Raw genomic sequence first — 18079 nt, 5'->3', positions numbered from 1 at the left:
ATCCTGATATGTTACACCTATTTGACAGTACTTCTAGATATACTTCAATAGCCTTTCTCCATTAGCCTGTCTCAAAGATTTGTCTTTCAGTTGTAGTATTTGGGATGTTCCTGGACCACTATGAAGGTGATACTTCTAAAATATTTGGCATGAGTCTTTCAGTAGTAAAGGAGATGCTCATAGCACTATATAAACTATGCAAATAAAAAGTTTCAAATCTGAGATTTGTAGCAGTTAGTCCCACAAACAAACTATGTTATAAGATACTTGTAAAACAATTTATGTTTTCTTTCCATAGATACAAAGACAGGGATCATGCTAATTTGATTTCTTTTGTAATCTAATGCCAAAATAGTTTGTTCCAAACTCTTAATAAATATTGTCTTTGGTGTTTTAAATCTCTAGATGCAATGAACTTGTCTCTGAATTTGATAACTCAAGGTTTGGAAGATACAGCTTTCCAAGTTCTCAAATCATTTCCTACCTTACCATCTGAAAATCACGGTGAAAGCAGTATGGACTGTGGTAACTTCTTCTTACGACACTGTGTAACTATGGATAAGGTATGCAAGATGTTATCGTTTTACCAGATTTACGACTGTATGGTTGGTGAGCTTAAGGGAGTTATGAAAATGTGGAAATTGTAGTTTTGTTCATGCACTTATAGTTAGAGTAAAGATGGAATGCATTAAGGTAATCACTTTAATATTTCACCTACCAATTTACACAGTAAGTGGAATGTTTTTGAGCAAAAACGCTTGTTGGTGTCTGTAATAACTACTTTATGGGTATAAGAAGGATCTTTTCTTTAATTGCTAGAAAGGAGTTCAGAAATTGAGAAGCATTATGTGTTCATTACAATTTATTATTATAGAAATTAATTCTTAAATTTCTTTCCAGCCCTTGAGCAAGCTGAAACAGTTCTGTGATGAGTTAAAAGAAGCCAATATGCACTCAAGTCCCCTCCAGTTTACTTTGTATTGTGCGTTGGAGTCTAAAAAAGCAGGTACTTACTTATTTGCTTATTTTAAGCATCAGTTTATTTAAACTATTCTGTCGTTGTCTTATTAATAGTCAATTGCCTTGTGGATGTTTTCAGCTTTGGCAATTAACCTGATGAAGACAATGAAAGAGGAAGGTTTGCCTCTCAGACCTCACTATTTCTGGCCACTGCTTGTTGGGTATCGGAAGGAGAAGAACGTTCAAGGTTAGCTTTGATACATATTTCTGTTGCCTTATTCATAACTGAATGTACAGACTGACATTTAAACCCTATCTAGAAATGTGCTTGAAGGTGAGTGGAGGCCCGACGGTGTGTAATTCTTGCCATCACAAACATTTCTACAGTTTTTTCAGAAATGCTTTTCACTCATTTCCCATTTAATTGTGACACAGTCTTGTTAGTTTAAATAAAGAATTCAGTTTTTAATAGAAAGCAGAGTGAAAAACACTATTTGAATGGGATTTTTAACTCTGTGGATTCCTGGCTCCACAAAGGTTCTCTGCTGCTCTATATCCCATACAGTAGTTCTCTGATCTTTTACTCTTGGAGAGACTTATGGAAGTAGGAAGCCTTTAAAAGTAAGGTTGAATGGTAATGAGTCACTGTAAAAGCCGAATCTTTCTTTTTTGACCATTTTTTTTTTTATTTCTATTCACTGATAAGTTAAATGTGAGCTAACTTACAATAATAAGAGAGGCAAGAAAACTTCCATTGCTGAATGAGTGATCATGACCTGACAGCATACTGATTGAAGGACAGAAATGTTCAATCTTTTGGATTCTTAAGTAGGCTTAAGCATTTAGCACGCTTTCCCCTGTTACACATGGGGATGTCTATAGGATATGAATAAGAATTGAACAAATATTAAATTTTAGAGTACAGTATCTAATTCTTTGGTTTGCGTTATTGGTAATTCAGAAAGAGTGGTCTCATAAAAAGATGCTTTTAACAGAAGTACTTCCCCCTTGGGAAACAAAAAACTGTCTTTTTCATCTTATCTCACAGTATAATGTGCTTTAGAATGAGATGCAGAGTTGTTAGTGTGACATTGGGTGACAAACAAAATGCACAAACAAAAAAAAAAGTGCTTTTAGCAGACTGTTCATATTGCAATTTTATTTTAAATATACAGTCACATTCCAGTTTGGAAGAAATGCTGAAACAAGTATTCCCTAATTGTTTCTGGCTATAAAAGTGTCTCAATCCTTTTTAGAAAAGCCTTTATGAAAACAATATTCAGTTTTTATTAACTCTTTAGCTCCATGCTGGTGCTAGAGCACACGGCAAGTTGCCCTCCGACACACACTTTCTGAATACTGGAAAGTTTTCACGATCGCATAAAAACTCTTGAAACCGACTAAACAGGGCAGGGCTACTATCTGATTCGAGTTACTCCTGCTCAAAACGGTCATCCATACTTGTGTACATGTGTATTTTGATCAGTTAATACTGCTGTGTTGCTTTATCAAAACTTGGCTCTACCTACATAATAGCAAAATATGCTAGAAGTATGCTGTATTGCAAAGGCTCCTGCATATTTCTAGAGCCTTACTAGGTTGTTGTACCTAATTGTTGTGAGAAGAGTAACTTTTGTGATCTGAGGTGTCTTGGCTTAATTTGAAATTGTAGAGTCTTCAAAAATCTGCAATACTTTTACTTGGCTGTCAGTAAGAACTGATAGTAAGCATCAGAATGAAGTCATGCCTTTTCTGCCCACAAAGACATCCAGAGGGTAACTTCTTGTTGGTCCTGTGCAGGGCCGGCTCCAGGCACCAGCCCACCAAGCTTGAGCTTGGGGCGGCACCTGGAGGGGGGCGGCGCGGTGCTCCGGCCACCGGGGAGAGCGGGGCCACGGCCGGGCTCGCCGCCCTCCCCCCGGCGCTCCGGCTCTGGGGAGAGCGGGGCCCCGGCCGGGCTCGCCGCCCTCCCCCCGGCGCTCTGGACGCCGGGGAGAGCGGAGCCCCGGCCGGGCGCTTCGGCCCGCTCTGGGGAGAGCGGGGCCCCGGCCGGGCTCGCCGCCCTCCCCCCGGCGCTCTGGACGTTGGGGAGAGCGGAGCCCCGGCCGGGCGCTTCGGCCGCCAGCGGAGCCGCGGCGGGCTCCCTGCCCTCCCCCTGGCGCTCCGGCCGGTCGGGGAGAGCGGCTCATGGTCGGGGAGAGCGGCCCATGGCCGGGCTCAGCGCCCTCCCCTGCCACGCTGGGGGGGGCGGGAGTCTACAATTTTGCCGCCACACGCAAAAAAGCCAGAGCCGGCCCTGGTCCTGTGGTAATAGTGTGGATTCACAAAGTTATTTTGTGAACTCAAATTAGCATCTGGTCCTTCACAGTTATGAGTTCTTAAGTTTAGTGTGAAGATTCCGTGTGTGTGTGTGTGTGTGCTTATAACAGCCAGTATGTGTTGTGGAAGCAGAGAAAGAACTGACTGGAAGGGGGTTGCAATGCATGACAGAGATAACATTGTTAGCAAGAGTCAGGCTAACTGTAACCCTAATAACGCGAGATTTGTAGAAGCGAGGATTGTGTGAGGCGAGTGGGAAAGAACTGTGTGAGAAGTTGTTGTGACCTTGTGTAGATAACATGGAATGTAGACTAAGAGTCTACATAAGTGAGAAAAACAAGATATCAGAATGACCTATGTATAAACAAAATGCAGCTGTTGCTTTTCATTGTCTGTAACAAAAGGTATAAATGCTTGCTGTAAGTGTTTACCTGTTGAGAGACCTGCCTAGGAGGGGGAGACCCTGTGTCCTAGTGCACTCTCTCCCTCTATGCAATTGATAGAGAATAAAGTATCTGACTTTGCTGTACCCAACTAAAAGAGTGAGAACTATGTTATTCTCCGACAGTGAGTAAACTCACAACTCTTAAAGTTAAACTTCAAATTAAAGGAAGATTTTTTGACCGTTCCCTTCGGCACTGAATTATCAATATAAATATATTTGCTGTAGATAGGTGGAATAAATGTTCTTGTCCTTTGCCATGTGAAATCTCCCCTGCATTCAGATTTTTTTTTTTGGGGGGGGGGAGGGAATAAGAGAGAGATTCAACATTAGCTTGGTTTTTTTACATGTGAGGAGAGATATTAAAAAAATAAATGGATATTCATTTTTGATAGACAATAGGGAAAATAGTAGTGCTGAAAAGAACCTAAAGGTGACAGTGGACAGTAAATTAGCTGAGTTCTCAATGTTTCCTAGTAGCAAAAATTAATTGGGATGTATCAAATAAAGGTGGATATAGATAGAGTACAACATCTCGTACCACAGTGGAGATAATGGTTCCATTCTCCACAGTAGTCCGATGTGGCATACCGCATACACTTCTGGGCAGCTATCTCCATACCAGAAAAGTATTGACAAATTTCATAGAATTTGGAGAAGAGGCAAAACCTATTGAGAGGATGGACTTTGAGTGAGGTTAAAGGTTAAATAACTTGGAGAAGAAAGAGGTGGTGTGTATTATAACTGCCTACCAGTATTTGAAGGGTGTAAATGCCAAAGGGGGAAAGGAATTATATAGGGTGGCCCAAGGGGTTATAATTAGTAGAAGGAAAATAAAAAACTGAACATTGGGGAGAACATCTTATTGCTGACATTAATTATTCTACGGACTAGTCTTCCAAAGAAAGTGAGGGACGCCCCATTGTTTGAGTCATATAAAACTAGAGTGGACAAATGGTTGAATATGCTGTAGACAACTGTCTGGATTACAGGAGTGAGTAGCAGATTTCTACAATTTCATTAAATATGCCCATTACAGATTAGACATGTTTTTATTTTGTATGCTGATAAAGCTAAAAGCAAGTTCAGGCTTTTTATTTTAATATTTTCCTATGGTTAAGTAAATGCAAAGTTAGATGCGAGGGTTAAAAAAAAAACAAGACGTAGGAGGGCTGCAAATATAAAGAGCACTGGGACACATTGTGTCAATAGACCATACAATAAAATATCTTTGGAAGTAGAGGATGGTTTTGGGTGATGTTTTGCTTAAATCAAAGTTGTATAGCCGTGTTAGGTTTTTGCTTAGCATCATTTAGCCAGTTTATTGAAGCTTATTTTTAAAAATACTTAGCTGTGCTTTTTATTTTTGCTTTTTATAGAACACTGCAGTATCACCTCAACAGTTACTTACAAAATATAGTATGCAAGGTTCCCTTTGCTAGTAGAGAATATTTTCAGTTTTCACATTGACCCAGTATAAAAAAGCTCAATAAATGAGATAAATACAAGGTAATTTTTTTGGTTTCCTTGAGGTGGGTAATGGTGTTCCCCAGGAAAAGTTGAAAATACTACTTTAAAATATTTGTCAGAATTTTGTCTTTAAGGTATGTTACTCCACTAGAAATTTTTTGAATGCACCTTTAAGTTCAAATTTTGACTGTACATTCAGCAGCATTACACCATTCTCCTGAATATAGCATCATCTTTCAAAATGAAAACTCCATTATTTGATATCTGACCTAAATAAATACTTAACTCCATTTTCAGCTGCCCTTACTTGTGCAGAATTGTACCTACCTCAACAAGAAGTTTCATTGATTTCAGTGGGGCTACTTGAGGAATAAGGTACTGCTCAGAGTGAGAATAAGTGGTAGAATCTGTCCCTTAGTAGAAGAAGAGCTGGTTTCAGCCAGATGTGGGGAGGGGAACAGAAGCTGTGGCTCTATCCACTCTCTGTGCCTCTCCATCCTCTCAGGCAGTTCCTACTAGCTCAATCATATGAATTAGGGAGAGAGCAGAAGCTGGACAGCCAGTGTCTGAACCAGGGATAGGCAACCTATGGCATGCGTGCCAAAGGCGGCACGCGAGCTGATTTTCAGTGGCACTCACACTTCCCAGGTCCTGGCCACCGGTCCAGGGGGCTCTGTGTTTTAATTTAATTTTAAATGAAGCTTCTTAAACATTTTATAAACCTTATTTGCTTTACATACAATAATAGTTTAGTTATATATTATAGACTTACAGAAAGAGACCTTCTAAAAACGTTAAAATGTATTACTGGCACGCGAAACCTTATATTAGAGTGAATAAACGAAGACTCGGCACATCACTCCTGAAAGGTTGCCGACCCCTTGTCTGAACCCAGGAGCCCAAGGGCCCTGTAAGATCAGGCATAGAAATGGTTGGAGGCGTCTTACTCCTCTGCACAGCTATGTGAGACCAACAATTTTGTCAAGGGAGTATGTTTTTCTTTAAAAAAAAAAAAAAAAAAAAAAAAAAGGGGTGGGGGGTGGGCTGGGGGGGGGTATTTAAAACTTGTTTTAGACATAACTTTCACTGTTGCAGAATCTCCATTTAGGGCACAGGGTTATTTCTTCAGTGTGTGCTGCCATTTTGCTGCCATTTCCAAGAGGGTTTGATTCTCCAAAGTAGAGCTTGAAAAATTACCAATTTTGGGGGGGGGAAGGGGCGCACTTTCAGAATAGTGTAAAGCAGCAAGTCCCCTAAACTTAATAGAGAGAGCTTTTTTAATGGATAAAAACTGGTTCAGTTAATCTTCTACAGCAGATTGTCCATATGTTGAATAGTTTCCTGTTGAACATTAATTCATAATAAAACATGATTTTTATTTGCTTATTTATTGTGATTTCCCTCCTACACTCCCCAGTAATTAGAAATAATGATTAGGATATATTTTAAAGTGTGCTGGAATTTTTGTTTAATAACATTCATCCTGTTTCAGTTGGGACAGTTAAAACCCACCAGACTTCTTCTGAAGAATAAGACTTGCCAGGATTAAGTCTGATTGACTTCTATGCATTGTTTGTACACAATATATTACGAAGATTATATATGTAAATTGTGTCTCAACGGTCTATTTATGGGCCAGTCCTGAGGCAGGGGAGTGGAATGGTCTAGCATGCTTTTGGGCACATCCAAATAATTAACAGAAATATCAATAACTTGCTATATTTCACTGAGTTTGATTGCATTGTAAATGTGCATTCTGTCTTAAATAAAACATATACATTCAAATTTGTTATATTTTAAATACATTAATTTTAAATTAGAACATCAGCCTATTTTAAATAGTGAAATTATATTTAAAATCTCAGTTGAAAAAAAAATTTTTTTTTTTTAAACCATGCTCACTTTTTATTATGTGAGCTTCAAGACACCTCAGTGTTCAAATACTTATGCAAGTGCTTAACTATGAGCATGTGAATAGTCTTGTAGACTTCACTGGAGCTACTTACCTGTTTAAAGTTAAGTGAGTGTAATTTTTTTTGAAGATTGGGGACTCAAAATGTTTACTAAAAAGGATTACTAAAAACGAAATCTTTAAACTAATTTGCTGTTCACTTTATAGGCTGTCTGACTTTTGCTTTTTTCTCAATTTAGGAAATTAAAACCAACTAGCCCACTTTCATTTTATAGTAAGTTTCTAGTAATTCATTTTCATATTCTCAGGAATGTCAAAAATACTCAGAGGAATCTTACGTAATAAAGGGATTTTTTTAAATAAAATGTGTGTGTAATTTAGCAAAATCAAGAAATTTTCTTGGCTTTTTCTTTTTTTACTAGGTTCTTAAAGCCTAAATTTTGGGCAAAATTTGACATGACAGCATCCTTCTAAATGTTTTTTGTACGGTCTCTTAACAAAAGTTATCCATTTAAGAAACTCAGTCAGAAAACTAAGAGCATTCTTTCTTAACAAATGTTGCTTACACACACAAGCTTCTTTATGAAGAACATGTTCACTGTAAAAGACTTCTTTTGGGACAATGCAATAAAATGACTTTTTTGTATTCGCCAGTTTCCCTCTTACTAAACGCATATGATTGCATTCTGTGTGTCTTGACTTCTGGCTGTTTTTATGCCCATTGGTTAGATTTGAGAGATAAAAGGCTGAACAGCACTGGTATCCTTGTGATGTCCAAAGAAATTCTAAAGGCAGCCATAAGATGCAAAAATACTGGTCTTAATGTATTTGCCTTTGATTGACACATTTTAAAGTGTTATGTGAGTGACAGTATCTTGTAACTTGATATTGAGAAAACATTAATATACACCTCTACCCGATATAACGCGACCCGATATAACACGAATTCGGATATAACGCGGTAAAGCAGCGCTCCTGGGGGGCGGGGCTGCGCGCTCCGGCAGATCAAAGCAAGTTCGATATAACGCGGTTTCACCTATAACGTAGTAAGATTTTTTTGGCTCCCGAGGACAGCGTTATATCGGGGTAGAGGTGTGCTAATTAATAAAGCTGTGTGTCATGGAACAAAACTTAAAAACGTGTAAAATTGTGGACTTCTTTTGTGATGATAAATTAGTGGTTTTCTGGTTTTTGCTGTGCAAATATTGACTTGACAGCGAAAGCTTTTAAAGAAAACCAAATGAAAATGAATAACCTTCATTTTCCGAAATAGGGAAGATGAGATATATTTTGGATTTTTAAAAACTGGGGCAGGGAGGGGGAAGTGGGAGAACTTCATGAGAGTGAGTGTTAATATCACTAATAGCGACCAGACATAGGGCAACAGATACCGTGGAAGCTTTCTCACACCTTTCTGCCAGTTAACCTTAACCTTCATCTGCAGCACCCTAGTCTAATACTTACGCTTCCTTGTCTCTGCTCAAGAATTGTGCCAAACTGAGTGATGGTTTTGTGACAGATGTCTGTTAGGGATTTGGGAGAGCCCAATAAACTCATTTTCCACTCTGACCTAAATAAGAATTTGAACCCAAGTCTCCTGCAGCTAGAGTACATAATTCACTGTGGTAGGTAGCTCCCTGTTGAAAACAGCCATTTCTTGTAATATTTGGCTTGAACTCTTACAATGGAACAGTCTTTCTGAAAAGTAACATTACCTGGGCTCTATATTAACGTTTTCTACATCTTGCAAACATAAAATAGAAAGTTGGTGTCAAGATCTGAAAGGTATCAAGCAAGATTTACTGTAATTAATTCTTTATACATAATTTTGCAGATTCTCAGCCAAAATCAGACAGAGTTTTGTTTAAGGCAGACTTGAGCAGATGATGCGACTTTAATTTAGTGTGACTTGCCTGCATGTATTTTTAAGTGCTCAAAGGGAATTCACATTTGATTATTTGCACCATAGTGCACTGCATAAAATATTCATGGAAGTGTCACTTTTCCATAGGTGGCACTCCGGGGCAAAGACAGGGTCTTTTGGAAACTTTACATTTTTAAAGTAACAAATATGAGAGGCAAGTTGAAAAAAACATATGCTACTTGGATCTGGTGTCCTGCAGCATCTGACAAATCATTTTTTGCCAGCAAAAATTCCAATACCTGTATAGCTTGTGACATGAATCAGAGTTAGCTAACTAGGCCTGATATAATGAAATTCAGGAAGTTCTTGCAAATTTGAAAGAAAAGCCTTTAAACACTGAAATGCCCTTGTTAGAATAAATGCTGTGTGTGGTAAAGGTTTCAAAATTCAATGGAATAATATCAGTTTTTATTATTACTGTATTGTTTGTATAATACCAGCAGTATTTCTTTCTCTTTAGAAAAAAAATAAAAGAACAGCTGATGTATTGGTGTAATAGCTGTGTGGTCAATTTTAAGAAAACGTTTAATGTTTCTTAAAATTTACTTTTTACTATATTTAGCTTGTGTTGGTGTTGTTACATTTTCAAATAGATGTCTGTGCCGAAAATTTAGGGCTTGAGCTTGTGAGGTGCTGAGAGCCTCATGCAAGTGCAGAGCGATTTCAGTGGGTGTGGTGGGAACTTCGCACCTTGCAAAATGGAGCCCATTATCCATGTACAAACTAGACCAACTCACGAGGATGCCTAAGCACCCAATTTGAACACGTAAATATTTATTCAGTCTTATGCAAGGTTAGATACCTGTTTTGAAAGCCTGGACCTTAGCAGTAGAGTTGGGCGCGAGGACCAAAGCTAAGTGTGTTTCTTAACACACGATCACAAATGTCTTGAAGCTGGTTATATGCATTTATTTATGCGGTTCCAATTAGTTTCCGTATTCAGCGCATCAGATATTATGGACATCTTCAGTGTACGGTCTTAAAATATTTATAACTAAGTAAAAATAGAGTAAATTGAGCAACAATTCTGGGCTGGCATCTCATCTAGGTATAGGTGCTAGTTCTTTAATTATAATCCCAATGAAGCAGTTCATCTTCACTAAACCAAAAGTATGCTTTACTAACACCACAGATGCAGGGTGAACTAAGAGTTTTCAGTCTTTGTTAGTTTACTGTGGAATAAGATAAATAGATAAAAATGGTTTATGTCTTTGATTTCAGAATTAAGAACTTGATTATTGAAGTAAAAAAAAAAAAAAAAGCCCAGCTTCTGTGCAGCAGGAATTAGAGAGGGGAAAAATGTACTGAATAAGCATGGAGATTAATGTTTATATCTTTCCTTTTATAAAAAGAATTGAGCTTTTAGTTATCTGAAATTGTTCAGCATTCTGTACACTTTCTAATATTGCTTCTTTAGGTACTATTGGGGTCCTTAAAGCAATGCATGAGCTGGGGGTGGAACCTGATGTGGAAACATACACAAACTATGTTTTGACAAATTTTGATGGCATTCAGACTTTTCGTGCTCTGCTACAGGTGAGTTTAAATGAATAATTTTTTATATATCGCTATGTTATGGCCCAATTCTGCAGCTACTCTGTGTGTAGGACTCTCATTGACTCCAGTGGTGTTCTGGGGCATGCAGTTGCCACACAGAGAAGCCCATTAATTGTTCTATGGACTATTTTTTTAAAGTTATTTTCCATTGTTTGCCCACCTTTTCCTCTTCCCCGTTCACCAAAGAAGATCTTAAAATCGCTATACCATGTGATGTTTTTCAGTAATGCATTTTTCCATTTCTGGAAATAAAAGATTTTAAGTAATACCATGTAGCTGATTCAGTAGCTTTATTTTATTATTTTCCAATTATGCAAAAACTTTGGGTTCTAGTTCTTTTTCCCAGGAATTTTCTTTCCTACTGGTGGTGGTGCATGCTCAGTCTTTGTAGAGGGATTGTACCTTTAGTGGTCAAGAGTGGCTCCTCTGGCCAGCTAATTAGTAGCACCGATGGGCTTTCGGAAGCTTGTCATTCTGTCCTCTTGACAAGAAGAATGGTGTCTATAATTTGGGGCTCCAAAGTATTTGTAGAAAGGGGACGTTGTTCAGCGGAGACATGGGGAGGGCAGTGTTTAAAAATATTGCTGAGTATCAGGTTCCATGTGTGTGTAATGTAATGCTTTTTATCCATAGGAAAATGGCTGTCCATTTGAAACTGAAGGACTCTCTGTAGCAGAATTAAGATATGAATCAATATATGGAACATTGGAAAATGTTTTATCATTATGTAAGTATCTTCAATGTATTTAGTAGATGTCTTTTTAACAGATGCCGATATGGAGTACTTAAGTTGATGTGTGTTTGTAAATATTCAGACATGCATTTTAAGGGTGATTTAGATAGTGGTTGGGGTTATTATGAACTTTGTACCATATGGGGGCATTGTGGCATTTGTGGAAAGGATCTCAAGGATATCTTCTGAAGCTGCCAGTTTTTGGCAGTGGGTTTTTTACATTTGTTATAAACTGCTTTTTTAATATGAACATGTCTCATGGGCTTTGCATACATGTTTTTTATTCCTTCATATTACATTTATAAAAAAAATTGTAAATGTGGTACAAAAATGGCAAAGTGGTATTTAGGTTAATTTTATGTCCTCATCAGTCCCTTTGTCAATAGGAGCTGCAAGTACATAACTAATGAGATAAGCAGGCCCTAGGTTTACAGTAGTGCACGTAAAGTTTTTTTTTTTTTTTAAGGACCTGATTTTTGTCAGAAGACTTTGCAGTACTCAGTAGGCCCTAATCCTGCATAGATTAACACTAACACACACACACACACACACACACACACACACTCCTTTATTAAATTAAAATCAGTGACGTGCTTAAATCTTTGCAGGATTGGCACCAAGATAGTTTTCTTTAGTTTTGTCTAGTGTACTATTTAAATGTATCACTCAAAAACATAGATTAAATAAAACTAAGGTTTAGTACATCGCTTTGGCTCCAATTTAGAGATTTATAAAACAAGATAGAAAAATTTCTGATATATTTTTAATTCAAATGGCAAATTTTAAAGCAAACATCCTTCTGCAGCTTGCCTATATCCTGCAGCATTGTGCAACTATATGAAAATTTGAAAGTAAAACTAACTAGAAATAAAAGTGGAACATAATAGTCTATTTTCATTGTCTAATGTAAAAAACCCATAAATAACTAAAAAGTGAATCAAAGGTTTAAAACTTTCAGGTTTTAAATCTAATTTGGTATTAGTTATGTTTTTGACCAGTATCCTTGTAAAATTAAAGATCGACAGTATTTTGTTTAAGTTTATTTAATGTGTAATGCTTATATAGTTGCAACATTGCTAACCTGATTATTTATGGTACTTCTTTAATATATGTACTTGATTATCTTGTAAACAATTATGGATTCTATAAAATTCACTCTGAATTCTGCCATCTTTTGTTCCTGTTACCCCAGTCAATAACACCATGAAAATATAATACTTAGCTGCTGGAGCAATGGTAGCTCTGCTGGAAATGAAACATTTTGTAAGGTTTCTGTTACTTGAAGAAGCAAGACTAAGTGTCCTTTATTTTTTGACTTTGGCTAGAGTGATCAACTTTTGGTATATCTAGTAACGGTGGTTTTGTATTGTCACTCTTGATGTAGTCTTAAATAGTAGATTATTTAGCCAGAGACAAATTAATTACATGAGCAACCATCTTTTGTAGTAGTATTCCATATACTAAGGTTTGTAATTGAAGAAAGCATGCAAATGTTTACCTTGCAAACATTAATTTAAAAGGAAATTACTTTTGTAAAATTAATGTTGGCCCAATGTTCATTAATGCCAGTTAATCTCGTCAGCGCCCAAAAAATAATAAGGCACAGACAGTAAACAGTATAAATTTGTTAATGCAATTTTATAGGGAAAAAACTTTGATTGTCTCACCAGTGCAGTCAGTGGAGGTGAAGCATTAATGTTGGCTGCTATCAAGGTCTATTGATTCTGCTTCTTATCCTCTATAATGTATAGATTTCTGTTACTGACAAGATGAGAACTATGAAGCATCAGTTGAGGAATCTGGGCGCATAAGGCAGCATAGACGAGAGCTATTTTCCCCTTTATCATGCCATTCCATTCCACTTCATTGTCAGCTTCTTTTGATTTTCTCAGACTTGTTTGTTGCTAAGGAAACCAGGTTGCCGATTGTCAGCAGCAGCTGAGCATACTGAGGTGGTTTATGCTGGTCTTTTTTTGAGCAGAAAGTTTAATATGCCACTGGAAAAATGTTTTTTGCTTGGGGATTTTGTAAAATCAACTGTAAAGGTTCTCTTAAAAACTAAACAAACATTTCAGATTTTGGATTGTGTGTGTAATAATTTCTGCTCAGGTCAGCATTCCTCTTCACATCTTCTACCTACCTATATCATATAGCCCTTCTGATAGTGACACCCTAGCCCTCATTGAACAGCAGTGATGCATTCAGCTTTGCATGGGGTTAATTTCATTATAATGTCAACCGTACACCATTCGAATAGGTTATAAAAAAAAACAACCATATAAGACAGCATGTATTGGAAAACTGAACTTGCTTCATATGAAGTCTAAATGCATCATTGCGGTTCAGTGATTGCAGGGGTGTTATGCTGGAGTGGGAACCAACATTCTGGAAAGATTGAAATGCAGAAGTGCTCCGCTAAGGACTCAGAAAACAAGGGGTTATGGGGAATAAATTAGAATTTGAAATGAGCTTTAAGGGATACTTAATTTCACAATTTTCCTTGAATTTTTCACCCCATATTGATAAAAGTAACCCTTAAGATTGCTACAGCCAGATGTTATTAAAGCAAAAGTATTTTTCTGTGTCACGTTCTGTTGATTTACTTAGTTAGTTGGATGGCACTTGAGAGATAATCAGTTTCACTGTTTTCCTGTATAGGTATTTAGTTTCCCTTGTTTGTGGGTAATTTACTCAGGAACAGTGGAAAGAGGGAAAAAATTAAAAAATAAGAAAATGTGATTGTAAAACCACCAGAATTTGGCAAGCGTACTTTAGGACCTGAAACAATTTTTAACTTGTGTAAAATGTACTGACTTTCAAGCTGTTTCCCCTGAAGCTTGTGTTCTCTTTTGTAATGAATGCCACAATCCAAATTTTTTAAATCTTGTAGCATTTTTTCACAAGAGTGCTAACTTCTATAACGCTTGGGCGTATTTTCCCTATATTATTTTGTGTACAGGACCAACATGTAAATTGTTAGCATTAATGAGATTTAACTGAGTTGAAATCTCACGGTCACTTATGGAAGAGTAGACCCCTTTGAAAAGATGGCAAATTCAAACAGAAATACCTTTTTCACATAAGATGTAATGAGGCCACAGAACTTATTGCGCCAGGATACCGATGAGTCTGAAAACTTAACAAGATTCAAAATGGATTGGATGTTTATGGGTAAGAAGAATATCCAGAGTTGTCAAATAACAGCCATAAGAAGAAAACATTTGGATGGGGTCTTAAACATATAATGCTTTTCAGGTCTTAGGCCTTGTCTACACTACAGAATTTTGTCAACACAAGTTATGCTGATAACACTGGTCTACAATTTTTGAGAAGTCGTCTGCTTCAGAGATAAAATGTGCTATTTATTATGTATTTTGATGTGCTGAATTCAAATATGACAATGAAAACAACTGATTGGCTACTGTTTCTAAGATATTTAAGTATTTACATTTTATGTCTATGTATATTGTGTAGATAGTAGAGTTTTAATCATAAATTGTAAACCTAGGTCTTTTCATGTGTTTATGGTTGCTTTACATGATAATATTTCACCTGTCCTGTTTATGGAACACTTTAAAAATCAGCAAAAGGGTTATATAAATAAAATTTATTATGAAACAAAAGGCAAAAAACTATTCTGTACATAGTTTAGTCCTATTCAGTGTCTAGTCGGCGCTTCTTGGCTTGTCTCTTGTATTCATTAAATGGAGCATCTCTTGTCACTGTCCAGCAATAGTCTGCAAGCATTGATGGGCTCCATTTGCCCTGATAGCGTTTCTCCATTGTTGCAATGTCCTGGTGAAATCGCTCGCCGTGCTCGTCGCTCACTGCTCCGCAGTTCGGTGGAAAAAAATCTAGAGGAGAGTGCAAAAAAATGTATCTTTAGTGACATGTTGCAACCAAGGCTTTTGTATGCCTTGAGGAGGTTTTCCACCAACAACCTGTAGTTGTCTGCCTTGTTGTTTCCGAGAAAATTTATTGCCACTAACTGGAAGGCTTTCCATGCCGTCTTTTCCTTGCCACGCAGTGCATGGTCAAATGCATCATCTCGAAGAAGTTCACGAATCTGAGGACCAACAAAGACACCTTCCTTTATCTTAGCTTCATTTAACCTTGGAAATTTTCCACGGAGGTACTTGAAAGCTGCTTGTGTTTTGTCAATGGCCTTGACAAAGTTCTTCATCAGACCCAGCTTGATGTGTAAGGGTGGTAACAAAATCTTCCTTGATTCAACAAGTGGTGGATGCTGAACACTTTTCCTCCCAGGCTCCAATGACTGTCGGAGTGGCCAATCTTTCTTGATGTAGTGGGAATCTCTTGCACGACTATCCCATTCGCAGAGAAAACAGCAGTACTTTGTGTATCCAGTCTGCAGACCAAGCAAGAGAGCAACAACCTTCAAATCGCCACAAAGCTGCCACTGATGTTGGTCATAGTTTATGCACCTCAAAAGTTGTTTCATGTTGTCATAGGTTTCCTTCATATGGACTGTATGACCAACTGGAATTGATGGCAAAACATTGCCATTATGCAGTAAAACAGCTTTAAGACTCGTCTTCGATGAATCAATGAACAGTCTCCACTCATCTGGATCGTGAACGATGTTGAGGGCTGCCATCACACCATTGATGTTGTTGCAGGCTACAAGATCACCTTCCATGAAGAAGAATGGGACAAGATCCTTTTGACGGTCACGGAACATGGAAACCCTAACATCACCTGCCAGGAGATTCCACTGCTGTAGTCTGGAGCCCAACAGCTCTGCCTTATTCTTGGATAGTTCCAAATCCCTGACAAGGTCATTCAGTTCACCTTGTGTTATGAGGTGTGGTTCAGAGGAGGAGGATGGGAGAAAATGTGGGTCCTGTGACATTGATGGTTCAGGACCAGAAGTTTCATCCTCTTCCTCTTCCTCGTCTGACTCAAGTGAGAATGATTCTGGTGCATCAGGAACCGGCAGTCCTTCTCCGTGGGGTACTGGGCGTATAGCTGATGGAATGTTTGGATAATGCACAGTCCACTTTTTCTTCTTTGACACACCTTTCCCAACTGGAGGCACCATGCATAAGTAACAATTGCTGGTATGATCTGTTGGCTCTCTCCAAATCATTGGCACTGCAAAAGACACAGATTTCCTTTTCCTGTTCAACCACTGGCGAAGATTTGTTGCACAAGTGTTGCAGCATATGTGTGGGGCCCACCTCTTGTCCTGATCTCCAATTTTGCAGCCAAAATAAAGGTGATAGGCTTTCTTAACCATAGTGGTTATACTGCGCTTTTGTGATGCAAAAGTCACTTCACCACAAACATAGCAGAAGTTATCTGCACTGTTCACACAAGTACGAGGCATCTCTGCTCACTCTGGCTAAACAGAAATGTGTTCCTTTGCAAAATCAAACACTGACAAATGAGAGAGCATGACACTGTATGATTTCTAGAGCTGATATAGGGCAATTTGTTCAGCAGAGTGATGTAAGCTTCGTTATGATTGCATCATCCATGACGTCTAGGAATAACATGATGCAATTCATATCATGTATGATGCAATACCAGCTTCAGATTGCATCATTCATTGTTTTGCCTAAAAAGCAAGTACTGTCCAAACCCAGTCATAGATTTATTCATAGATCCAGTCAAAGATGTATTTTAGTCATTTCTGGTTTAAATTGAGATCCCTTCCCTTTATAACTCACTTATCCTCCACCATTCCCAAGTCAAGGGTCGTATATACTGACCCAATAGCATATCTTGAAAACTAGAGCCAATCAACAATTTTAAGCATCATTTTCGTTCTCAGTGACCCAGAATTAGTAAAGTTTGACTACATTTATTTCAGAAGCATTTTGGCTGTAGAGCAGTGTAATCAAAAAACAATATAATTACATAGTTTGTGCATGTTCACTCTATGCTCCTTCTGTCGGCAGAGTGCGTTCACACTTGGTACTCTAGCAGTGACAGTGAGAGCAGTGCACTGTGGGTAGCTATCCCACTGTGCTACACACTGACTTCTGCAGCTAGGAGTTGTGGGAAGGCGGAGTGGATTGCAGTGCATCACGGGGGCGGGCTCAACGTCCCATGATTCAGTTCTTTCCGTCCCAGCATTCCATGGGCTTCTGACTGCGTTTCATGGCATTTTTCAACAGCCTCTGTTTACTGTGCGTCCACCATCTCTGTCTGAAACGATGGATCCTGTGCTGCTCTCTACTGCTGTGGTCACTGTTATATACACCTCGTGGATGGTCATGCAGTACATCATGAGCTCCCAATCTGAACAGGAATCAGAGTTGCCTGACCTGCTGTGTGCCATGGAAAGAAACTACACCAGATTTCTTTTGGCATTTACTGAGCAGCTGAACATGGTAGACCGTCACTTTTGGGCTCGGGAAACAAGCACTGAATGATGGGATTGCCTCGTTATGTAGTCCTGGGATGATGAGCAATGGCTGTAGAACTTTCAGATGCGGAAAGCCACCTTCCTGGAACTGTGTGAGGAGCTTGCCCCCAGCACTGTCGGCGCAATGACATCAAAATGAGAGCTGCGCTCTCGGTGGCGATCGCTGAAGCTGGCGACTCCAGACTGCTACTGGTCGGTCGCGAATCAATTTGGAGTCAGGAAATCAACCATTGTGGGCTGCGGTACCGCAAGTGTGCAGGGCCATTAATCGCATCCTGCTGTGAAGGACTGTGAGTTTTGGCAATATGCGTGAAATAGTGGATGGCTTTGTGGCAATGGGATTTCCTAACTGCGGAGGGGTGATAGAT

At 38.5% G+C, this 18079-nt stretch overlaps 1 protein-coding gene across 1 annotated transcript in view; it reads left to right on the top strand.

Annotated features, from left to right (window-relative positions):
• The window catches only part of LRPPRC (leucine rich pentatricopeptide repeat containing), a 170492-nt gene that overhangs the window by 30169 nt on the left and 122244 nt on the right, over positions 1-18079 (top strand). The window contains exons 9-13 of the mRNA XM_065401034.1: positions 406-563; positions 901-1006; positions 1100-1207; positions 10445-10563; positions 11218-11311. Coding sequence (XP_065257106.1) covers positions 406-563; positions 901-1006; positions 1100-1207; positions 10445-10563; positions 11218-11311 — 585 coding nt within the window. The remainder of the gene's footprint in view (positions 1-405; positions 564-900; positions 1007-1099; positions 1208-10444; positions 10564-11217; positions 11312-18079) is intronic.

Source organism: Emys orbicularis, chromosome 3 (assembly GCF_028017835.1).
Source record: "Emys orbicularis isolate rEmyOrb1 chromosome 3, rEmyOrb1.hap1, whole genome shotgun sequence".
Classification (NCBI taxonomy): Eukaryota; Metazoa; Chordata; order Testudines; family Emydidae; genus Emys; species Emys orbicularis.
Note: the sequence above shows the minus strand (reverse complement) of the source record. Positions and strands in the feature narration are given on the sequence as shown.